This window comes from Bombus affinis, chromosome 6, assembly GCF_024516045.1.
Source record: "Bombus affinis isolate iyBomAffi1 chromosome 6, iyBomAffi1.2, whole genome shotgun sequence".
NCBI lineage: Eukaryota > Metazoa > Arthropoda > Insecta > Hymenoptera > Apidae > Bombus > Bombus affinis.
Genome location: NC_066349.1, coordinates 1,336,296 through 1,357,269, shown reverse-complemented (window position 1 = coordinate 1,357,269; position 20,974 = coordinate 1,336,296). Strand labels below are relative to the sequence as shown.

The 20,974-nt window shown below is 37.1% G+C and overlaps 4 protein-coding genes and 1 long non-coding RNA gene across 8 annotated transcripts in view; 2 read left to right on the top strand and 3 right to left on the bottom strand.

Moving 5' to 3' along the window:
• Positions 1-20,974, bottom strand: part of LOC126917235 (one cut domain family member 2-like) — a 216,368-nt gene that overhangs the window by 109,779 nt on the left and 85,615 nt on the right. The gene's annotated exons all lie outside the window — the stretch shown is intronic.
• LOC126917282 (caveolin-3-like) lies at positions 1,580-17,013 on the top strand. Of its 3 annotated transcripts, XM_050724021.1 has the most exons (6): positions 1,597-2,124; positions 2,205-2,267; positions 2,352-2,462; positions 14,640-14,728; positions 15,658-15,837; positions 16,450-17,013. In XM_050724021.1, coding segments are annotated over exons 2-6 (579 nt in total). In that variant the 5' UTR covers positions 1,597-2,124; positions 2,205-2,266; the 3' UTR covers positions 16,648-17,013. The 3 variants fall into 3 exon arrangements, with proteins under 3 accessions (XP_050579976.1, XP_050579978.1, XP_050579979.1); XM_050724019.1 differs by lacking the exon at positions 16,450-17,013 and having other exon boundaries at positions 1,580-2,124; positions 15,658-16,104; XM_050724022.1 differs by lacking the exons at positions 1,597-2,124; positions 2,205-2,267; positions 2,352-2,462 and having other exon boundaries at positions 13,234-14,728.
• Positions 5,271-7,300, bottom strand: LOC126917286 (uncharacterized). Its single transcript, XM_050724026.1, has 3 exons — positions 6,987-7,300; positions 5,913-6,256; positions 5,271-5,702 (listed from the first exon to the last, which is right to left on the bottom strand). Exons 1-3 carry the CDS (start codon positions 6,989-6,991, stop codon positions 5,569-5,571), a joined length of 483 nt encoding a protein of 160 aa, XP_050579983.1. The 5' UTR covers positions 6,992-7,300; the 3' UTR covers positions 5,271-5,568.
• Positions 12,658-17,754, bottom strand: LOC126917291 (uncharacterized). The gene is made up of 2 exons (XR_007710898.1): positions 17,614-17,754; positions 12,658-13,159 (listed from the first exon to the last, which is right to left on the bottom strand). It is a non-coding gene; the product is annotated as an uncharacterized LOC126917291 (long non-coding RNA).
• Positions 17,295-20,811, top strand: LOC126917261 (glutaryl-CoA dehydrogenase, mitochondrial). The gene is made up of 8 exons (XM_050723984.1): positions 17,295-17,455; positions 17,617-17,649; positions 18,332-18,700; positions 19,024-19,153; positions 19,332-19,557; positions 19,944-20,173; positions 20,360-20,520; positions 20,620-20,811. The coding sequence occupies exons 1-8, from the start codon at positions 17,383-17,385 to the stop codon at positions 20,685-20,687; spliced, it is 1,290 nt and encodes a 429-aa protein (XP_050579941.1). The 5' UTR covers positions 17,295-17,382; the 3' UTR covers positions 20,688-20,811.

Below are 20,974 nucleotides of genomic sequence, written 5' to 3'. Positions count from 1 at the left end.
AATATGGCGAGTACGTTATTTTTGAAATTTTGAAGAAGACCAAGAAGCACCAAATAAAATTAAACTAAATGAAAGGACGATATTTTCAATGTGTATATGAAATTGATTGACAACATATGGAATCTTAAAACTTGCTTTCCTTTACAAAAATAGCAGATATGATTCATAGTGTGGTTCTCGTCTGGTATCATATGAATTTGTAATAATTCAATTGTGTCAGATTGTCCAGGTATACGATTCCCGAGAACAAGTTGCTCAGACAGCTTCCGTCGTCCCGTTACTTGGACCAGCAGTGTCAACCGATTCGTCTCTTTAGCGCCGCGCCGCACCGCGGTCCGGGAAATGTAGTACATTGAACGGTACCACTCGAACGGACGCCATTCGACAAAGTTGCACTGGCTCCCGTTCGAATTCAATGTTATATTACTCAAACTGTTCCATGGTAAACTTCTCTTTACTTTATACATTTCGAAATCAAAATGGTTATCTAGCATAGCGACTTACATAGGTCAGTCAATAAGCAAGTTACTTGGCTTCTCAAATTTCTCTTCCAAAAGAGACGATATAATTGCTACTGTAGTCGTAGGTGGCTATATATGTAAAAGTAACATTGTAGCTGATGTGTACTAAGTGTAAACTCGATTGCTACGGTCAGATATTACGGTCTGTTAAACATGGAGCATCGTGTAACAAACAAACATGACATCACATTGCGAAAGAAAAACATGATCGAGTAACATTTTTCTTTTTATCGAAACTACATCTCTTTATTCGATTTTAGAATTAAATACGTATTTTGGACATTTCAAAAATATTGATTTATAAGCTTAATTCCCATTTTTTAATTCTTTTTCCATTCGTTCATACCCTTTTTTTTAGAGCAATGTGGTAGGAAGTCGTTTATTTGCTTATTGGGTGAATCTGCCTAGAGATTGAATCATCTTCAACTGATTTTCCAACATATCGACGAAAACAACTTCACCGCGAAGTTTCTGCATTGTTAAAGAGTCGCGCGACTGTCTTGGAAGTGTGTCGAGGAATCCGGACAGTTTGATACATGCCTATTTATAGGAATGAAGATTCATTACGCGAGGTCCCGTTTCGCGTGTATCGGCGGCTCGTTTTAGCGTTGTGCAACGTCGTAACGTAATATTTCCCGCGAGCGTGCTAGTCGCGAGACGTTGAGAAAATTGCTTTCCACTCCGATCCTTTTTCGAAGTCTCTATGGAGATTCCTTCGTGGTCCCCGATAATGTATTCATTCAACGATATTATAGTGACATACATGTATGGTATACAGTACTGTTCACGAGTGTACGAACATTAAAATAAATTTTTGGTAATAGTATACGAATTTTTTACTATATTACAAATTGATGGTAAATTAAAAAATGGAAGCAGTATTTACCATCTTTTTATAGAATTCATAGATAATATTAATTTAAAATCTTAGCAATGATATATTATATGGTATATAATGTTATGTAGTATATCTTTTTCTACAGTCACATTAATGAACTCGTTGATTTTAGCCTTTCACAGCCTTTGGTAACGACGTACGTCGATTTTATTATTGCATATTGGTTTTTAAAAACCAATTTAATCATATCATAATAGTCTAATATTATTTATACCCGTTATTATTCCCCCCTTTGCTCTTCCTTTTTTCTTTACTCTCATTGCTGTCCTGCATTTCCAGTCGAATTCTTTCGGTTAATAGTCCAATATTTCGATAATAGAATCTTGATGATCCATTGACGACAGGACACTGCCAAAGGGGGCAAGATTAGACACGTAAGTAATATTTTTAGTAGAGAAAGAAATTTTATAAAAAAAGAGTACGTAAATCAGGGAAAGCGTGGGTGCTCCGAGGAATAGTATGTAGTTCGTCATCTCTCTCGGCTCAGTTCGGCTAGCTTCGCCGCTTATGCAACAGTCCCGCGTCCTGTGCACGTGCTTGCGACCACGTGGACATTGGTCACGTTACGCTGGCTAATATCACTGAAAATGGAATTATTCTTACGTAGCCGCGTAAGCTCGTAACGACAAAACCTGTCGGACCCGTAGAGGCCACGATGACCGACACGTGAACATCGCTTTTGGATTGCCGGCTCTTCCCCTACGGGTAAAGCTTTTTTCTTCTTTTCTTCGATATTTTCTATTATCGTACTGTTTATTACGTCCTAACTATAATTTAACATGCAGTTACATTTGCAAATTGTAAAGCCCGGGAGGAGTTTGTAACAAGCAACGATTGAGAGAGCAGAAGTACGTACGCATTTAGAGCGATGCAATGGTATCGTGGTATTTCGGTATTTTTTGTAGGAACGAAAATTTCATTTTTATTTGCAGTGAAGTGGTTGATGCTGAGGTTTTCGAGCTTCAGATTTATGGAATTAGGATATGAAAGAAAAGTTTGGGAACGTGTTCCGAAGATTCCTTTGTACTTTATCCGAAGTAAGGGTAAGAAATAGAAAAATATCTTACATAATACAACAAGGGAGAGGATTACTAATTGATTTTCATGATTTTGGCTATTATAACAATTCTAGCGTATTATAGTAATTCTACCGCCGATCTAATCTGGCGATCGAATCTACGATTGTAGAACAACGAATGTAGAAATATCGCGGAGAGGGAACGGGTTGTGGATATGTTGAAACGGGATCATGTCGAGAGAAATGTTCGATTGCGCTCACGACATGCGAATGCGGAGCAAAGAACGATGTATTATACGGCGTAGCTAAGACGATAATTATATGCTGAAAGCGTTGCCATTATCTAACCATAACTACTCCTACCTAGATTCCGTACACAATGCGTTTGGATTGGGACCTTTAACAGAGTTTTCGTTGCCCAACGCAGCTGCCCGTCCATGTTGTAATCCAATGAATGAGCTGAATTGTCGTTAACGGTAAATTATAAGACAAGAAGTTATTCAGCTCTGTATGTTCAGGTTCTAGCATGTATTAATTCGCCTGTCCCCGATGCATCCTAACGGGTCCCCGGATATCGCCCAGTTCCGTTTAATAGCATTGTAATGTGGTTTACTGTCGATATTCGCAGAACGATGAATGAAAGATGCTTTTAAGCATGTATTTATGCTTGTTCTTGTACATAGGATATGCTAAAAGACACCGTTTGAAGTATGTCAGATCAAGTCAAGTAGCGTAAAAAAAGAATTGGATATTCCATATTAAATCAAAATCGTCTAACTAAGAACAGAACCGAGACCAAGTCCATAGATACAATATAAATATTTATATAAATTTGACGGAAACGATGGAAACGATGACGCGCGCATGGCAAGTGTTCCCATACAAACTCCATAAATATTTATACATAATTTACAGGAACTGAAATCTGATCGCATGTGTTCGACTCTTAAATATTTCCGTATCTTCAAATACAAAAAAAGAACAGTTTTATGAAAGAAGGTAAAAGATCGGGAATTTCGTAGCGTATTTTGCGATTTCTCAGTGCTACAGCAGTTAACACGAATGGCATAGTCTGTGAAGTGGCGAGAGCCTATTATGTCACAACTCCTAGTTGCAGTGGCAAGGTAGAGACAGACCATGAACCTAAGTGCAGTCAGCACGTTGCATGGTCGCACGTGACTGGTTCTGCGAGTGCAGCCTTTTCTACGTTCCTTCTTTCCTTGCCTTCCGATCGATTTTCCTTGTCACGCACGATCACTGTTTCGCGTTTCTGCTTTATTCATCGACTTTTCCGCAATTTGGAGCAGGATCTTGTCGCATAATTCGCGTACGGAGTCGTTTACGATACTGAGACTTAATCGCGATAACGCTAAATATTTAATATTGTATAGCATATATTAAATGTTTTAACACATTTTTAACACATATAGTATATATGATCAGAGTTTTCCACGCGTGTTTCGATACTTTTCTGAGCCTATGTGCATGTTACAAACTGTAACTATAATTCATTCCGCGCGTACGTATTATCCCAACCGCAGGTAGCAATAAAATCTCACTATCGATAGCGAAGGTATCTCTTAGCATGTATCGGCGAATAATCTTATCTAAATACCAATGAATCGTCGCAATCCGCCAAGGTGGATCAGTTTCCCGCCTCCATCAGCTTGCGTAATCGAATTCCGTTTGTCTTGCTTTCTTCTTCCAACGTCGAGCAATAATATCGGGCACGACGATTAAACGTTCAGGGCGACTGAATACGAAGCAGTAAAAGCAGGGAAATCGCCTAACCCCGCCGAGGGACCACGACGTCGACCCTTAAATCCAATTAACAACGTACCCTTCGGCTTAGGCGCGATAAATAATCGTGACTCGTACCCCTGTGGGACTAAACGCCGTCAGAATTTGTTTTGTATCTGTTTCCTGGCACGAAATACGTTTCTCTACCACTACACGACGTCGAACTTTGCATTGGAGTTCGATTCAATTTCACCCGATGGATTCTCGTTTCGCTACGTTATTTCGTAATGTTAGTATCGAGAGTCTCTTGAGTTTAATAGAAGCAAAAAAGGGAAAAGTTCGATGTGAGATTGGGTTAACATGGTTGACGAGGATGTTGTTCTTTTCTTCCTTTCTTATTTACATTTGCCTATCCTTGAGGAGTTGTTAGAATTTTCTTTCTATTAAAGCTTGTAACTTGTCATAGATGAAAAATGCTATAACGAAACTTTTCTTGTACTTCTTTCTGATATATTTCTATTCTTTACATTGACACGAGTTCTCTAGCCTTTAGGAGACCACGATAGAGTTTATAGATCTATTAATTTCTACAAAATTTTTCTTTCAATCTTTGCTATGCTTTTTTTTAAAGAGCTTCTTTTTCGATATTTGTAAAGAGATATTTTTTATATTTTCACATATTTCGGGTAATGCGTTAAAGTAGCTTTCAAGAAAATCTTTAAACAATTTTTAAAAAATTTCCATTTACACTAAAGTTTATCCATATTTAAATGTACACAAATTTTGTAATTTTTGGAAAATTGTAATACGATCTTCCTATTCTCTACCAGTCTATAGTAGTTTCACGAATTTCTTTTGAAACGAAGTTTCCCAATTTCCAACGCAATGCACTATCGATCAGATAGGAATTTCGCGAAAGACATTCGGTTGTATAGCAGGAAAATGGGGATTTCGGTTCGTAAAATCGTTCACGGTTCAGATGATACGCCCGACTGCAGGCAAGAGTGCTGTTGAGGCACACGTGCGCGCAATTAGTCTAACATAGGGCGCGCGTATGACTCAAGCCAGCAGAAAAGTTGAGCAAGAAGTTGCCTCGGTATCATACAAACGTTTTCCTTTATTGTTCACGCGATATTATATATTTCTTTTTTAAAACAACAATATTTATACACCTTCTTTTTATCATTTTTAATATAATTTCTATTCATATAATATCAACTCATGAAGGAATATAATTTTTCAAATGTGTAAAATGACATTTCTAATTATCGGTATAATTTAATAGATACGAGGAAGTTAATAAATAAATCATTGTCATGTATAAAAATATTAAAATCAGCCTTGGTGATCAAATGAATTGGGTTTATGAGGGCGAGCGTAATGCGGTTCCATTATGCTTTTATTCTACGATGTGGTTTATTCCTTCCTTTGCTCGATGAGGTAACGGCGCATTCATCGTCGCTGTCGTCCGAGTCCTCCGAACAATTGCAATCCGAACACGAGCACCAAGATGATGACGAATGTCCTGAAACAGTCACGATTTTTCAATCAATTTTGTGCAAATAGATGCTGATCGATTCGTGAGAATTCAAATACAAATAGTAATTCGTTAAGAGTAAAAATCATTTACTCGCCTGATTGAAGAATGAAAATCAAACAAGATGTTGTAGATGTAATTTTAAGAAAAGCTTTCTCTTATAAAGAAGTTGCAGGTATCGATATTAAGAAAACTTACTTTTCCTACGTTGAGACTTTTTCTTTGAAGAATTGTTCTTCGACGACGACTTGCAGGATAATGCCACTTGTTTCTTTGATTTTGTCTTACTTTTTCGTCCTTTGGCTGTACTTTTACAGCTGCAGCGACTACAACTTGAATAATCATAATTTGAACGATCACGCTTTGGACGATCACAATTTGAACAACCGCAACATGAACATTCGGAGTCTGAGGAAGATGATGATGAGGAAGAGGAGAAAGAAGTCGAGACTTCTGTGCTGTCCGCAAACTTCGTGATCTTACAGCAACAGTTTGAACTCGATGCGCTGTTTAATTTCTTCTTTCGACCCGAGTTCCTGCAACTGTTTCACAACTTTTCTTATCCCTTCGTTACTGAACCTCTAATTACGGAAAATTTATTAGTTATTTGCCTAAAATGTTATAGAGCAAAATATTGTGGAATAAAATATCCGTTGAAATATATACGTATAATTTGTAAATATAAAGATAATTTTGTTTATTAAATGGGAGATCTAAAGGATAAAAAAATATTGTTTGTTAAGTTAAGTGAACATTTCTCAAACTTTATTCCTGTTTCAAATATTTAGGACGATAGCTCTGTTAAATTCGCTGTCGTTGTGACGTAAACATTTTTCTTATTTGTTGATGAGTTTCTTATGAGTAGAAGGACGATCGTGCAAAATAGAGTAACGTTCACTGTTGGAGGACTTGGCAGAAAATGTTTGTTAAAAGTTTCAAAAATTGAACATAAGATATTGTAAAATATTTAAAAATAATTGCATACAACTAAATAATCAACATACAAGCTGCTTGCTAAAATCGGAAAATTCTAACAAAACTGTCTTATTTGGTATTTTATACCATACGAGAGCTCTAGAAATGCGGATGGAATAACAGATTTATAATAGATTAAGTACAAAATAAGGGGAGCAGGAAGCGTTACATTGTACTAAATATCAGAGGATGTTCTAAGATTTATGGTCAGAAGTGGTGTACGATTCGATTATAACATAAATATGAATACCGACAACAAAAAGTTGGGATTTATATTATTTATTAAACATCTCTCACCTCATTTTATATTTATTATGTTAATGAAGTCGTACGATCGATAACAATCAAATTCGTCGCCGAATTAGGACATTAAAATGTTACCACAAACACTCACTTACTATGTTTATTTATCTATTTTCCTTATTTATCATTATTTATCTAGTACATTATAATCGTAATACATGTCAAAATTGAAATGAAGCAAATCAAAGAACGGTAATGATACTCTTTCTTTCTATTTCGACACTCGAATGATTTCCGTTACAAACTGTTTCGATTCTTATGTACACAATTCTCACCTTTCTCAAGCCATGTACTTCATATATATATATATATATATATATATATATATTAGGTCATCCCATAAGTTCGTGCCCACTTTTGTGTATACATTTCATGTGTCGATTTCTAAACATACGGCAATAAGGGACCAATGCACTTGAGCTTGGCTGATCGAGAACAGGCTAGAGCAGATTTTCGTGGGTATAAGATCGTAATATAGTGAACACAGTGACTTCTAACAGTAAAAAGTCATGAGTGAAATGCGTATCCATTTTCGACATGTCATGTTATATGAATTTCGGAAAAGAAGTTCTGTAACAATTGCCACGAAAAACATATGTGCTGTTTACGGAGAAAATGCGCTTTCATCTCGCACCTGTAGGAAGTGGTTCCAACGTTTTAGAGCTGGCAATTTCTGTTTAGAAGACCAGGAACGCTCCGGGCGTCCTCCTCAGACAAACGAAGATAAAATTCGGGATCTTGTTGAAAAATCACCAAGTTTGACAGTTCGAGAGATGTCGAATATTCTGAAAATACCTAAGACAACGATTCATAGATGTTTACAAAAATAGGGTTGGTGTCAAAGTTGAACGTTTGGGTGCCCCATGAACTTACGGAACGGAACCGTCTTGAACGAACGACAGCGTGCATGTCATTGCTTGCGCGTAATAAACATTCCTTAAACCTCTGGTAACTGGTGATGAAAAGTGGATACTTTACGAAAACCCTGAACGGAAACGTAGCTGGTCCCAACGAAATCAGCCACCTCAACGATGCGCAAAACCAGGGTTACATCCACGTAAAGTTCTTTTGTGTGTATGGTGGGGTTATAAAGGAATACTCTATTTTGAACTTTTATCTAGTGGTGATACCATTAATTCAGACAAATATTGCACTCAGTTAGAAAAATTAAGGGAAGCACTAGCTGAAAAACGACCAGGTTTAGCGAATAGGAACAACGTTATCTTCCATCACGACAACGCTAGACCGCATGTCGTAGCGAAAAGCGTTACAAAAAAATTGTCTGAATTTAATTGGGAAATTTTACCACATCCTCCACATTCCCCAGACATTGCCCCATCTGATTACCACCTGTTCAGAGCATTACAACACTTTTTAGTAGGTAAAAAATTTGAAAATATTGACATTCTCAAGAATAGCCTAGAAAATTATTTTAAAGAAAAACAAGAGAACTTTTATCGAGACGGAATAATGGCCCTACTAGAAAAATGGGAAGAAGTTGTACAACGAGAGGGGGATTACATTTTTTCATGAAACTGAAAGATATGTAAACAATCTTAACATATATAACCGCTTGAAAAACGGCACGAACTTATGGAATGATATGATAATATTTAGGCAATACATCCGCGGTATATTCAAATTTCAAATACATTCGATGTTTGCCTTCGATAGAATATTTAAATGAAAAGAAGAATGCAATAATAAAAGTAATAATTAAAAAATAATTTACGTGTGAACTATCGCGCGTAATGTCTACGCCATACCAAGGTTATCTGCATTTTTAAAAGTAATCAAACTCTCTGTTTGATCTTTTGCAAATTTTCAAATGTTTCTCCTCGAAGTTCATCGCAAACTAGATATCAATCGTCGATCGACGCAAGTTATCACGATGAAATGATCGAAGATCGGTACAGTTAGTGCAAAAGTCCCGGTCATGTGGAAAACGTGCTTGTACTTAGTTATGCAAGCGAACAATGACGCAATTCTGATCCGATCGCGTTCGTTACTGAACCGATCCCTGGGAAATCTTGAATTACACGCTTTATATGCAGCTAGAGGAGCTGAAAGGGCGACCACTGCACCGTCACGTTAATTTCTTCGTTTCTATCGATAACCGGTCTGGCCTTGCTCCACTCGGTTTATGATTCTGAAAGCACGATATGATACCGAGTTATGGTATATATCACATTGTGGCAATTTTATTCAATTTTCGAACAGAAGCTGATTACTTACAGAAGCAACTTACGGGGAACTATTATAACGATTATACAATAGATTGGATATACAAATTTATGCAAACTTATATTTTTCTCAACGTAATATAACAAATAAAACCCAAGTAGCCAATTGTTTTATTTATTAAATATTATAACGAATACTATATTTTGTATAAAGTTCCACAACGAAACCTTGCGAGGTGCCCCAATCTCTGCTAAATAGTTAAACAAACAAGACGCAAAGTTCGATAATTCCGCTAGGAATAGTCACATACACATGGAAATGGGAAACAAAGTTGAGGTGTACTTTAGTGAGATAGCCGAGGGGTGACTCGACCTTCTTAAGGCGCGTGAACGAGGGTGTTGGAAGTTTATGGATGAGGGGAATGACGTGACTCAGCCTCGAGGATGACGTAAGAAAGTAAGGGACCAAAAGGGGATCAGGAGAACATCCCACAAACTCGTATCTTTAAAAACGTTTTCCGGTTTCGAGCCGCACTCGAGCATATGCTGATTTGAGAATACGCCCTGAGTCAGTTTCTTAACTTGCTACAATAACCGGCGACCAGATTTACATAAAACTTTACCTTTGAGAATGAATTCGATGTGAAAGGGAACCGATCCGTCTTCGTGTGACATTTTGCCTGTCGTTGCTTTCATTTACTAGCACGTTGTTCACTCTTGCTCTCGTTCCAATTTCCTAACCAAGCGTGGAGGCATTAAGATATTCAAGAGTCTACAGTCTAGAACTTTTAAAAGATCGATTTCCCTACATACGACGGCTATAAAAAGTATTCGCACGCTATTATATTTATTATGAATGATCGTAAAATTAACGTTGCCAGAAAAGTTACCGACTTCTAACAAGGGGTGAAACTTTAAAAGTCAAAGTGGAAAATCAACAGAAATGTACTCCTGTGGTCTTCATATGTTATCTAATACTTGGACCAGCGTTTTATTCGCCTTTCAAAGAGAAACTCGATGTCACTAAGCATCGAGAATCCCCATGAGTCTCCGGCCGATTGTGAACGATTTCGTTTCCCGATGGTGAACAGAGAACGAAAGCGTGTGGCAGTACACTCTGTCGCCGGCGAACAGGTACAATGGAATTAGCTGGGACAGGTTAACGGATAATGGAAATATCGGGCCATTGTCGCATCGATCTTCAATCTGTCACGCGGCGCGGACGTCAAAACGCGAGACAAAGCGATCGCGTCTCTGCGAATGACAGCCACGGATGTATGTATGAATGGACGTCGCGTGCCATTATAATGGACATTCCAGGCCGGCATTCCGCAAAGTGTCCGGAACAAGTGGGGGCAGCGTAGAGGGCGAGGACACTCGTTCGTAGAACTGTCCTCTTTCGTTCGATCCAACTGCTTACTTCTTCCATTTTGATGTAATATTAAACTGAATTGCATGCAAGGGCAACAAATACATTTTCGATTCGACTATTCGAGGAATGAGAAGAGTTTCGGCGATACAAATAACGTAAGAACGGCAAATAATGAATTCCAACGATAAAATGGTCAGCGTACTGACGTTAAGAAGGAAAATTGTAGCAATAACGAAGACGCAAGGATATGAAAATGAAGATTCCAGTAACAAAAAATAAGTATAAAGTATGAGAAATATACAAACGAAAAAATTGAATTTCAAGAGTTAACTTCCTCGTTAATATTCTCGACACTAAAGCGTTTTCGCTATACGAATTTACGCTGGTTTTGTCAATAAGACGAATATATATTCGTTAACTTAATTTACAATGTACAGGAATAAAAATAAAAATGATTTTATGTTATAAAAATACGTATAGTTTTGGATAATGAAACATGTATTGATATTTAACTTTAATTTCAACTTCATCCTTCGTTTCATAGGCACGACAATCCGTCCATTTACATCTTCGTTAACGTGTTCACAATCCGAGACTCATCGGTATTCGGGGAAGTAGAATTTCCCAAAACCGACGAAGACGCTTTCACAGTCGATTGAAAGATCCCGTCAGAATCCGATTAACGAGAACTGTTCTTCGCCTGAGGATTTTTCGGTTCGAACCGAACCGAATCCATGCTGGATTCCTGGTGAACGGAGTCCTTTGAGAAGTGGCTGAGCATCAAAGGACTTTCTTATGCGTTTACGTGGAACTCGGTAATAGGAAGATGACGTTTATGAGACGGGCGGTGCAACAAGAAAACGCGAGCTATCTTTATCTCCAACAGACGCTCTTGCATCCGGTCGCTCTTTTCATTCGTTCCCTGTCGTTCCTTCTCTTCCATCATCGTCCTCATTCCTTTCGTTTCTACCACGTCCCTCGCGTCGTTATCGCTTCTTTCGGATCTTCGCCACCCAGACAATTTATTTTCCTTCTTTCTTTCAGTCCCTTTAGAGAGTTCGGCCCACCTGGAGGATCTATGTTCTTGAGTTCTCAATTGAATTACGGTTCTATGAAATTTTATAAAATATCTTACAAGTCCGATGGTACTCAATTACATGAGATATTCCATCGTTGAAATGAAGATGCGTACTTCAGGATTAAATTCCATTTAACCTGGAGCCGATGAAATTTCCATTTAACGAAAAATTCCTTGAATTTTTAATCACAAAAATTGTTCGTTTGGGATTAAGAAAGTGTAGGTGTTGGTTGATAATAAAGGTGAAAGACAGAATTCAGAATGGGACAAGCTCATTTACATTACTCCTACTTGCGTTATTCGTAGATTAGAGTGTTTACACGATCGGTAAGTTTATTCTTGAGTTCATTCTTGCTCCATCTGTCGACGTATACGGGACTCCCTTCGATGCGGTAACATTTCGTTTTCTTATCGAAAAACTTGTATCGTTATTAAGCAATATTATTTATATAAGGTTTTATCTCTGAGAGCGACAAACATGCTCGGCGGAATTACAGTTTTTATCGATATTACATAACTGTACAGAAGAATTATCGTAATCGATGTACGTAACGCGTTTTACCCGCTAATGAATAAACAGAACTGAAAACACTTTAAGAAGAAGGGCTTAAGTGGTCCCAAAAGATCTTTCTTGAAATAACCGCGTGTATGAGAACACACGTTTCGATATCAATGATCGTCCACGTAAGTATTTATTGTTTCAATCCACGGCTGCTTCACATGTAGCAATCTTTAAAAATCAATACAGCCAATAAAAAGGAAAAGAAAGAAATAGGAAATGAAATCGAAACATGCATACACAATATACAGTGACAAATATATATTCACAATTTTTAACTTTTACATTTCCCTTGCAATCTTTCTTTGAAGCAAAGGATAATAAAATAAAAGAAGGCACGTGTTGCTGATTGGAAATGAACTATGAAATGAATTATACGCGAATGAACTTGTTACACAATCTAGTGAAACATAAAAATTGTCTTCGAGGATATAGGGTGTACAATGGTGTATACAAAATTAGTGATCTCAAAATATAGCTACATTTTTTTATTACGTAGTTATCTCATCTGTTTATCCTGTACGAAAATAAAAATTCACTTTAATTCAATACGATCTGCGTACAAAAATACTTCTTTCCGACATATCGATGCAAATCGATCTCAGTATGCGTCGTGAAGAAAAGATGCCATTGAAAGTACTCAAAATAACAACATCCATCATCATAAAAACAAGAAACAAGAATCCAAGTAATCCATCTTGAATAATTATACGCGGGACATTTCTTCCCCAATAGTCCTTTTATCGAACGCGGTGTCGCGTTTTGATCGTACACGCTACGGGCCATTCACTTTCGTTTCGTCGGGGTGGTTGCACGATGCGTCGCGCGACGCAGAGAGGGTTGAAACGGCTGGCGCAGCCGCGCTGACCGTTGTCCGGCCGCTAGATCGCGGATTATCCTCGCACCTGCACGATCGTGAAGAGTAAGACAGCGGTGTGAACGAAAAAGAGGGAGAGTTGCAGTCTGGTGAACCTGCTGGAAAAGACAATCAAACAAGATAAGGGGATCACGAGTTGCAAACGGGGAGTCCAGTGAGTAATACATCCACCCACTTTCAACCAAGTATACCGAACCAACGAACTGTTACGATGAAGAAGAAGTTAGGAATAATTATTACAATTGTTAATGCAAACGATTGGTGAATTAATATTAATATATTGGTTATTTAGTTTGAAGTTTATATTCTCCAAATGTTAATTAAAGCTGGTAAATATTCTTGATCGAATATAACATGGCGAGAATATTTAATTTACATAGTACTATATCTTTCCATCATTCAGAAATGTCGATTTAAGGGTGGGAAAACAAAGTTACGAATCATAATGTAGGTTAAATAGAAAGAAACGAACGAGCAGGTGTTCAATACGCGGAATCAAAAGCTCGCTGCATAATTAATAGTTTGCGGCGATCTTCGTGACAATCGGAAGTTACCGATCGATAGTTACGAACGACTTTTCGTTACCCTTGTATTTCATTAAAAATTCTTCGTAGTTTGTATTAGTTTCCAATTCATAGTATGCAAAAGTTGAAATCGTTTGCCCTTTACGTCTTGAAGATACCCTAAAGTCCAAACTATCGTTTTTATAAAAAAATTGCTTTGAACTGACTACGCTTTGGTACCGAAAATTCCTTAAAAGTATTATTTTTAGAGACCCTAACTGCTACTAATATGACCTAAAGAATATAAAAGTATTTGTACCTAACGTATATTTTTACGAGTCGATAAACGTAAAAGATATATATATGCTTAGCATACATGTTATTAAAACAGTCTAGAAGTAAAATCAAAGTAACAGTAAAGGATGGAAATCATATAATTCTGGACATAGAGGATTATGCTGTTTATCCCTGCTGGTATTTGCCGAATCACTCAGAGAATGTCAATAGCCATAACTTCCATCGTGAAAACTTTCCTGAGAACCTTTTACTGTCAACTTCCTCGAGCCACCCACCCCAACCGCGCCACCCCTGTTTAGGAAAGTGGGAAACGTGAGCAACGTAAATTATCGAGTCGCGTAAACGTACCGGGTCGTCGTAGAGTAGATATTATGACGTTCACGAAATTCATGCCGACTCGTAATGTCCATCCAAAACGTGCACGTTCTCGAGGGATCGTGTCGAGGCTGCAACAAGTCCCTCGAGTGTGCTCAAGACCGAGGATCCTGGCATTGACACTCCGTCTCTGAAGGTATCGTGTATTATTTAACGCGCGGTAGATCAATGGCGTCTTATGGATCGGCCGGACGGTGGTTTTCCGCGATGGCGCGTAGTGTTTTCGCGATGGCGACGCACTTGACCACGACTACTCGACCAGCAACCTGGAACACCGCGTGAAGTCAACGTTGATCCTGAACTCACGAATCCTGAAATAAACTCGCAAAAGACAGGATGCTAGCGGGTTTCAGGCGCGTGTTCAAGTGTTCCCTGCCAACGTGTCATAATTTCCACTTTCCAGGGATGGAGAAGGCAGAGTCCTCCAACGAGGACGATAGCAATACCGAGCTGGAGGACCGGGACCCCAACAGCTTGAACAAACACCTTCAGGTACGTTGTTGATAAAACATCATTTATTATGGTTCTTTTATTCTTATCATGGTGTTTACATTGGTTCTGTGGGAGAAAGATTGGGGAATAAAACACTGGAAGAAATTCTTACATTTTTATACAAAATTTTTGTTTCTTATTTACTAGTGATATATACAAATAAATTGTCAGCATTTTATTTACTAAAGAAATAGATTTTAAATAGACACTTTTTTATCTAATAAATATTTAAATAATTTTTATACTTTTGCATATCGTATTCGCGCATTCTGTGCATTTTTGCACTATTAAATGTCCCGTAAATGACTCATAAAGATGTCCGGTATAGCTATAAAAATCAAATTATAAATGTTTCGTTACAAATTTTTCTCGCATATAAATTTGGGCTTATTATGCGAACAAAAATTAACAAATAATAGAAAAAATTAGTGAATTTCTATTATATGAACTCTAGTTATATGAACTATTTATTTTCGAATAAGTTCAAATAAACGAACTGTAATTCCTCTTGTTAGGGTGTTTTAATTTTTAGGGTTAAAAGATTAGCTTATTTATGAGTGTCGTACTGGAGAATCAAAGGAGTAGAAAGATAGAAAGATCTGATAATTTATTTATGAAAAGAATACGTCTTTTTGATCGAGATAAGTGTCGTGATTACGAATTAAACACGCGAACTTGAGTACGGGGAAGTACGTATACATACAGTAACCTTGGCATTTAAAAAAAGCTGCTTGTCGTAGTTTGTAGAACATCTCGACTTACTCTAGAACTTTTAAAAATATCGTTCGACGAATTCTAAATGAACGAAGCAGAAAAAATGATGGAAAAGTGAAAGAGCCAAAAAGGCAATAAAATGAAATTCTAGCTTAAAATTTGGGATATATGTCTTTAAGAAAACATTAATTGTGACGATTATTGTTATAATACAGGTGATGTGGGATGATGTGATCGGGGAACCGGAAGGAATACGCAGTCCGGAGTGCGCGTGGCGTTTAAGCGGTCACTGCTTCCGGTTGTCCAGAAGCTGCTGTTACGTGTTTCTCTCGGTCCTCGTATCACCTTTACTCGCTCTTTGCTTCGGTTTTACGTTTGCCTGCCTCGCGTTTCAGGTGAGTCGTCGACCTTTTTCTCTATTTTCTGATCGATCAGTGCTACCCACCGTTCTTAGCCTCTCTACACAATACCACCATTATACGAACATTATCGCGATGCTTACGATTATTTTCGTTTCCCAGCCTATTGGAAATGTAGGTCGTCGCTTTACTATCGACTTCCAATGGAAGAATTTCTTTCTTTCTGTATTATTTTGTATAAAGATTTCTTGGAAGTTTCGTTCTTTTTTTCCAAGCACGCATTTATACAATACTTGATATATCAATACATCGATGTACGGATCATGAAAACTATTATTTTTTAATCACAATAAATGTACAAGGCAATCGAAAATTTCTTTGCACAATTCGGTTTTTAATTTGTCAGTTGATGGGTAGAGATATTGGAATGTGTTCCGAGTGCAAAGGGTAAATAAGATTTTAACGATGTTTTTAACGATATTTTTGGATGTACATATCTCATTTTTCGTAAGTATCCTAATGCTTATGAACGGAAGTATATATTTTGATAATTTGTATTATTGCCCGCTTGTCACTAGCAATTTGCCACTAAATTATAAAAATAATATTTAGTTGCAAGAAGAGAGATTAATAGAAGGAAATTTTTAGCATATATGGTGTCTGGCGCCATGCCTCCGCGTTTGGAAGATCAGCTGCGCGGCGACGAGGAATTTTCTCAGTGCCGTGACACACGCCATCGTGAAACCAGTTATGGAATCCCTAGGCTATCTGTTTCACAATATTCGGGTGTATAATCAGAAGTTACCGGATGGTTCAGCACAAAAAGACGACATTCTCGTTGTATAAAATCGGATCATAAAACGATAAAGTTTTGCATTCGCAAATCATCGAAGTGCCTTTTAAATCAATCAGCAACAATCAGCATAAAACATTCCACGAAACGAATCGCTTCTCTTAACGTTCTCCGTCAGTCCCTTCTTCGTTTTCCAACCTGCAATCGTTTCTCATGTTTCCACTTCGTGATCGCAGTTTTAATTGTTTACGATGTAGAATTGTCAGTAGCGCGATTCTCGTTAATATTTGGTCATTAGATCTATATATCTATTGTTATAAAGTTTTATAAATAAAATATACTCTATGAAGAACACCTGTTGGAAGTCAATCAATCAATCGACGATCAAATCAATTGTTTAGCCATTTCAGAACCGAATTTCTTTTTAATCTGTGCGAAAAACTGTTCGTTGTCGATTATAAATAATAAAATCACATTTTTTCAAAACTTTAAAATTCGTACAGAGAAATTTTCACGGTTACGCCGATTTTAAATTTAAATTTCCCACCAAACAGCGGTGGTCATTCTTACTAGTCATATTATCAAGATTAAAAATCAGCTTGTTATTGTTATTTTATATTAGTAAACAACGTTTCGATAAAAAATTTAACAGAACGAACAAAAGCGAAGGGTGAATATGATTAACTTGGTATCTTTAAGTAAGGTCGAGTTAATCTCAGAGATAAGGTTGTTAGTTCAAGCTACTCGCTGAGGTCAACAAGTTAGTTTTCTCTGAGTCGACTAGGAATATGGCAGGCCTCACGCGAAGCTCTTTATCTTTATCGAGATGCTGTCGATTTTCTTGTGCAACTCCTTCGAGACGTATCCTTCCTTTATTTTATGCAAATATAATTACGCCTGTGACAGTGAGGGAAGATAATTATGTACAATTTTTTGTTCAATGGAAATGTTCCATTCCTTATGACGTATATCGTTCGTGTTATTTACTGTTATTATTCTTAATAAACGATTCAACTTACCAGAGATTTCAGTGTCGTTTGCAGTCAGAGGAAAGCGTAAGTCTTCTTTTTCATTATTTTGCTATTTTCACTTTGCTTTTACTTTTATTCACGTCTCGTCGGTCGCTTTCGCAGTCTGGAAATTTTGTAGTTAGTTACCAGGTGGCAGCACGCGTCGGAAATAGAGATACCATGTTGTCCGACGGAAATATGTACATATACATTTGAATACGGAAAAAAATATCTACTAAATATAAGAACATACATTATTCTTTATCTATTCTGAAACGTTTGAAAATAGAAACAATAACTCGAATTCATATTCGATCAAGAAGTTCGCAATAAAGAAAAACATCTTTTAATTGATAAACTAGAATCATCAAAAAACACCTACGCTACATTGCAAAATACATTATGCAAAATATTCGATCAAAATTTCAAAAGACAAAAATGTAAAAACGTAAAACTTTTTTCTTTTAAAGTTCCTGCTCACTAAAACTTGATCAAAAATTCAAATTTTGTCGGACATATTTGATACGATATTCCACGTATATAAAACTTTAAGAAAATGAAGATATTCAAAACATTATTTATCCAAATGGGAAAAGATGTTAGATTTGTAAATAAAAGAGTTAACGTTCTTAATCTATCGACAAATTTATTATCTTATATAATAATTTGAAATTGTAAATGATTCGAGTGATTAATTTTCATTACTATTTCCCATAAAACGAAACAGCCACTTTCAATTGGGAAGATCCATTCGATCTCGAATCTCAGCTCACGCAGGATGAGATTCTGGTGAGAGATCAGTTTCGATCTTATTGCCGTGAAAAACTTTTGCCTCGTGTACTCGAGGCAAATCGCAAGGAGATCTTTCACAAAGAGATCATGAGGGAAATGGGTGAATTGGGCGCACTGGGCTGTACTATGAAAGGGTACGGCGCTGCTGGCGTTTCCTCCGTAGCCTATGGTCTCTTAGCAAAGGAAGTCGAGGCTGTGGATAGCGGATATAGATCTGCTCTGTCGGTACAATCTTCTTTGGTTGCTGGCGCTATTTATGAACATGGGGATGAGGCGCAGAAGCAACGGTTTTTGCCAAAATTGGGTACGTTTGAGATTAAGGAATAACAAAATTAAGATTAAGTATGAAAAGGAGCGATGCGAATGATGAAAACTGCTGCTTTGTGGGTTCCGAATGGAAAGAATATTTCATAGGAATAATAATGGACAATAATAATAGCGGATAATAATGATGGATGCTGGTGAGAATGCGAGGATGTAAAAAATCTTTCGTTTCTTCATTGTCTATGTTAAGCGACTCTTTGTAGAATTGTTTCTATGATCGAAAAGAGTATCTATGTTTATTGAGGTACCGTAAACAGAAGTGTATTCTCCAATGAAATAGCCGACTTCCCTGATTACTTTTAGTGTCTGGTGAGTTCATCGGTTGTTTCGGGTTAACCGAGCCCAATCATGGAAGCGATCCAGGCTCCATGGAGACCAAGGCAACGTATGATTCCGATAGGAAGGTCTATAAACTCAATGGAAGTAAAACATGGTCAGTCTTGGTCAATTTTTCGCAGAATAATCTAGAACCGAATTTCCATATGTTTTCAGTTCCTTTTCAAAAACAAAATTAATAAATTTTATTGCGATACAAGGGAGGCGCTGTTCGCTAGAAAACCAACTTCCAAACTTTTAGAAGCATTCTTCTTAATAAATTTCATTAAATTTAGGATCACAAATTCTCCGATCGCCGATATACTAATCATCTGGGCCAAATGCGAAGATGGTGTCGTTAGAGGGTTCATCGTCGAGAGGAAGGGCAACGAGAAGGGCCGACTGTCTACTCCAAAAATCGAAGGCAAATTCTCGTTAAGAGCCTCCGTCACTGGTATGATCCTGATGGACAACGTGGAGGTGCCTGCAGAGAATCTACTTCCAAATACCCAGGGTCTCAAAGTAGGTTTGACAGAGGAAGATATCAGTAAAGAAGAATTTACACTTTCATAATACATACCCATCGCGAGTGATACACAAATGAACATATCACACTGAATATGAAAGATAAAATAGAGAAATACTCTGTAAATTACTACCTACAGTATAAATTACTGGGTCAATGATTAAATTTATCTCAGTAGTTTTCGAAATATCGACTGAATCAGTTTGGATTGAGTCATTAAGTTTAATTCTTGTATAGAAGAATATAAAGTGTTAGAAACAAGAAAAATATATTAACCTCGTCAAGCAAAAATAGAGATAGCTATCTCTACTTTGATATTATATAGGATAAAAAGAAATCGACTTAATACGTAGACATCACTTATGAAGAAATATTCATACAGGGACCATTCGTTTGTCTGAACAACGCTCGATACGGAATCGGGTGGGGAGCTTTGGGTGCTGCTGAAACCTGCTTGAACATCGTCAGATCGTATACTCTGGAAAGGAAGCAATTTAACAGGCCGCTAGCTGCTAACCAATTAGTGCAAAAAAAACTGGCCGACATGATGTGCGACATCGCGTTCAGTCTTCAGGCTTGCCTGAGGGTGGGCAGGTTGAAGGACGAGGGCAAGTAAGGGCTGTGTGATAATTTTTCATCAAATAGGGTGCAAGTTCTGAACGTCAATAGAGTGGATTAGGTCGCTGATACATAATTAATGGATAAATTATTAGTTCAGAAGAAAAGTGAAGATGTCTGTCAATTAATTAGCGTTAAAACGCCTGACTATATTTTTATAAATATAATTATGTATGCTAGAGCGACACCGGAAATGATCTCTATGATAAAGAAGAATTCTGCTACGAAGTCCCTGGAAATCGCGAGAGTTGCCAGAGAGATGTTAGGTGGCAATGGAATATCGGACGAGTATCATGTTATTAGACATGTAATAAATTTAGAAAGCGTTATTACCTACGAAGGTATGTAAAGGAGAGAGGACTATTTGATAGTAATATTTGTGTAATATTACATCCTTTGACAAAGGACAAAAGACTATTGTTTAATACCGTTTGTCGTAGGCACGAGCGATATCCATAGTTTGATACTTGGCAAAGCTATTACTGGTATACAAGCCTTCTCTTCGTGAACAGTGAATCCAGAACAGTGAATCAACCAAAAAAATGTTCATTCATTATATAATTACACTCTTTTTATACAAATTACATATTTGATGTTTTAATAACAATTTTTTTAAATAAAATTTGGTAAAAGAACAAGGATAAAAAGGATTATTAAAAAAAGAGAAAGCAAATGAAACTAAACAGAGGACGATTGAGTTAGTAAAAAGAACTTAAAAGATCGAAGATGATTCGAATTGTTTTAGTGAAGTTTGGTTTCAAGTTTCTCTTAATTTTTATTTCGACGCTATCGAAT

Excerpts from the sequence above, each read along its gene's own strand:
- LOC126917261 (XM_050723984.1), top strand. The coding sequence starts at position 17,383 with ATGGCAGGCCTCACGCGAAGCTCTTTATCTTTATCGAGATGCTGTCGA. Across the intron at positions 19,558-19,943 it reads CAAATACCCAGGGTCTCAAA|GGACCATTCGTTTGTCTGAA; the intron begins GTAGGTTTGACA and ends ATATTCATACAG. Across the intron at positions 20,521-20,619 it reads AAGCGTTATTACCTACGAAG|GCACGAGCGATATCCATAGT; the intron begins GTATGTAAAGGA and ends CGTTTGTCGTAG.
- LOC126917286 (XM_050724026.1), bottom strand. Across the intron at positions 5,703-5,912 it reads AAAGTCTCAACGTAGGAAAA|GACATTCGTCATCATCTTGG; the intron begins GTAAGTTTTCTT and ends TGACTGTTTCAG.
- LOC126917282 (XM_050724019.1), top strand. Across the intron at positions 2,463-14,639 it reads GTACTTTATCCGAAGTAAGG|GGATGGAGAAGGCAGAGTCC; the intron begins GTAAGAAATAGA and ends TCCACTTTCCAG. Across the intron at positions 14,729-15,657 it reads GCTTGAACAAACACCTTCAG|GTGATGTGGGATGATGTGAT; the intron begins GTACGTTGTTGA and ends GTTATAATACAG.